This window comes from Penaeus vannamei, chromosome 30 (assembly GCF_042767895.1).
Source record: "Penaeus vannamei isolate JL-2024 chromosome 30, ASM4276789v1, whole genome shotgun sequence".
NCBI lineage: Eukaryota > Metazoa > Arthropoda > Malacostraca > Decapoda > Penaeidae > Penaeus > Penaeus vannamei.
In genome coordinates, this window is record NC_091578.1 from 20,350,397 (window position 1) to 20,352,896 (window position 2,500).

Here is a 2,500-nt window from a genome sequence, read left to right on the forward strand (position 1 = left end):
TTGTTTCATTTTCTCAACCAATTTACGTTTACATATTTTCCTTCCATTCTCTCCTTCCTCATCTTTCCTTTCCCTGTTTGCCCGAAGGACCGACAGGCGAGCCGAGGCGACCTACCTTGGTACTGAAGAGGGTCGGCACCTTGAAGTAGCCACTCGGGTGGTCGGTCACCACGATGAAGGGCGGCGCCAGGATGTTCTTGAGGCCCCGCGTGAGTGCCAGCGTCAGGAGGCCGATGCCCGCGGACGTGGCGCCCGATTGCCAGGAGATGCCAGTGTAGAGGTCCCAGGACGCCCACACTCCCCTCCAGTGGTTGACGCAACAGACGCAGTAGACGGCGGTGTAGAGTCTGGACACGAGGAGGTGCAGACGGGGGCGCCGCTCATTGTCGCACAGGGTGGCGAGGGGGCCCTGCAGCAGGCAGAACACGAGGCCCGACACGTTGCCGATGGCCAGCGACGTCAGCACCGACAGCTGCTTGTTCCCCGGGAGGAGGTAGATGTCCATCAGCTGCCAGCAGCCCCGCCAGTAGCCCACCACGAGCGGCGCGAACACGAAGATGGACAGCAGGGAGTCGATGACGGCCAAAACGCCCAAGCAGGCGCGCCCTCGACGCCCGCCCGTGCTAGCGCCTCCGCAGCCCGCCATGGCGCCCCAGCTCCTCGCTAAGTACTATCGAGCTCCGGCGAGGCTCGCGATACCTCGTAGGAGGCTCGGGCAAGCGGAGATTTCCCTCGCTCAGGCTCCTCGTGGAGTTCGAGAAGCCCTTCCTCTTCCCAAAGGCTCTGCGGGAAGGCGTTCCTTGCTCCCTGTTCTTTCTCCTTGTCGGATACTTTCCTTCTCCTTCTTCGTGTCTCTCTCTCCGTCGTCTCTCCTTTTCTTCGCTTCTCTCTTCCTCTTCTCCCGCTCCTCTCTCTTCCTCCGCCTCTTCCTCGCCCTACTCGGCCTCGATCCCTCCCCTGCCTCAGCGCAGCGCCGGGGGCCGAAGATAGTGGGTGGAAGGTGGAAGATCGGGGTGGAGGAGGGCGCCGCAGGGGGGGAGGGGCAAGGGTATGTGGTGTGGCAGTGGCTGTGACGTGGACGAGGATGTCCTTAATCGGCCGGTGGGAACAACTGCCCTCGCTCAGTTAGGCTCCCACACACCAGCACACAACACTTGCTCTAGGGACGGAGCACTTAGACCTTTGGGGAAATGCTAACATTTTCCTTCGGGAATTCAGCTCGCGGCGAACCTGGATGCGATGGACCTCGATTCACTTTCTCTCCTCTTTGTTTTCCTCTCTTTTCCTTTGCTTCCGGAAAGAAGTTATTATTCCCTCTTCCGAATTTCTAGCTCGTGCGTTCGAGCGTCCTGCGTACAGTTGGTCTTCCTTCCAAACACGGGGGTGATGGCGTCGTATCTGCCGTGCCGTGCGGACGCCCTCTCCCGCTCTCCCTCTCCTGCGTTGAACTCTTCAGCCGCTCCAAGTTCCCCTCAGACGACACTAGTACGAGGGGAAAGCGTGATCTTTCTCCCCTTCTTGCTGCCTTCGACGAGCTTTCAGCAAGCACGACGCGTAAATTCCCATCGAGACAAAAGAACTAAAAGTTTGTCCTTGAAAACCGACATCCGGGGCGAACACATACACGACCGCACACACTCAAAATACGTATTGCGAGAATCTCTTCTACAAAAAAGGAAAAAAAGAAAAAAGCAAGAATGAATGATAAATTAAAGAGGCTGATCTGCGTGTAATTCGTATAAAAAATTTTACATCGCGATATCCCGCGTCTCTGCACTGGAAGAACACCTCATCGCACACTAAAACATCACAGTTCCTTCCGTTTTTCTCCTCCACCTCTTTCTCCTTCCTCTCTTTTCTTCTCTATATCTATTTCCACGACGAAAAGTCACAAAAATACCCCAATAAAACTACGACAACAATCCAGATAAACAGACAACCCACCCCAAAGACTCCTAATTTGGACGAAACAAAAAGAAATATTCAGGCGCTACGTCACGGTGTGCACAAGGGCGCTCAGGGAAACCAGTCCAGAGCTGCGCCACGAGTCGCGGCGAGGCGGCGAGTGACGGGCCGACGGAGGCGACGCGACGGGCGAGCGGCCGGCGGTTGGGCACTCGCGCTGCCCCTCGCCGAGACAGCGAGAGGAAGGTGGTGCGGGGGGCGGAGGAAGAGGGGGCGCCGAGGGGGAAGAGGGGAAAGGGAGGGGAGGAGTGGGTAAAGGGAGGGTAGCAGGGAGTGCTCGGAGGGTATGAGGGGGTAAAGGGAGGGTAGGAGGGGGTAAAGGGAGAGCAAGAGGGGATGCTGGGAGGGTAGGTAGGGGTAAAGGGAGGGTAGGAAGGGGTGTTCGGAGGGTATGAGGGAGGGAAGAGGGTGCTGGGAGGTTAGGAGGGGGAAGGGGGTGGGAGAGGATAGAGTGAATGAGTGGAAGGAGAGAGGCGTAGGAGGAAGAAAGGAAGAAAGGACAGAAAAGGAGAAAAAGGCAGAGGGGATAAGCTGA

The 2,500-nt window shown here is 57.4% G+C and overlaps 1 protein-coding gene across 1 annotated transcript in view; it reads right to left on the reverse strand.

Annotated features, from left to right (window-relative positions):
- LOC113829228 (uncharacterized) overlaps positions 1 to 2,500 on the reverse strand; it is a 4,147-nt gene that overhangs the window by 418 nt on the left and 1,229 nt on the right. The window contains exon 1 of the mRNA XM_070143134.1: positions 1 to 2,500. This exon is cut by the window's left edge and continues 418 nt beyond it; it is cut by the window's right edge and continues 1,229 nt beyond it. Coding sequence (XP_069999235.1) covers positions 59 to 646 — 588 coding nt within the window. The 5' untranslated portion in view covers positions 647 to 2,500 and the 3' untranslated portion in view covers positions 1 to 58.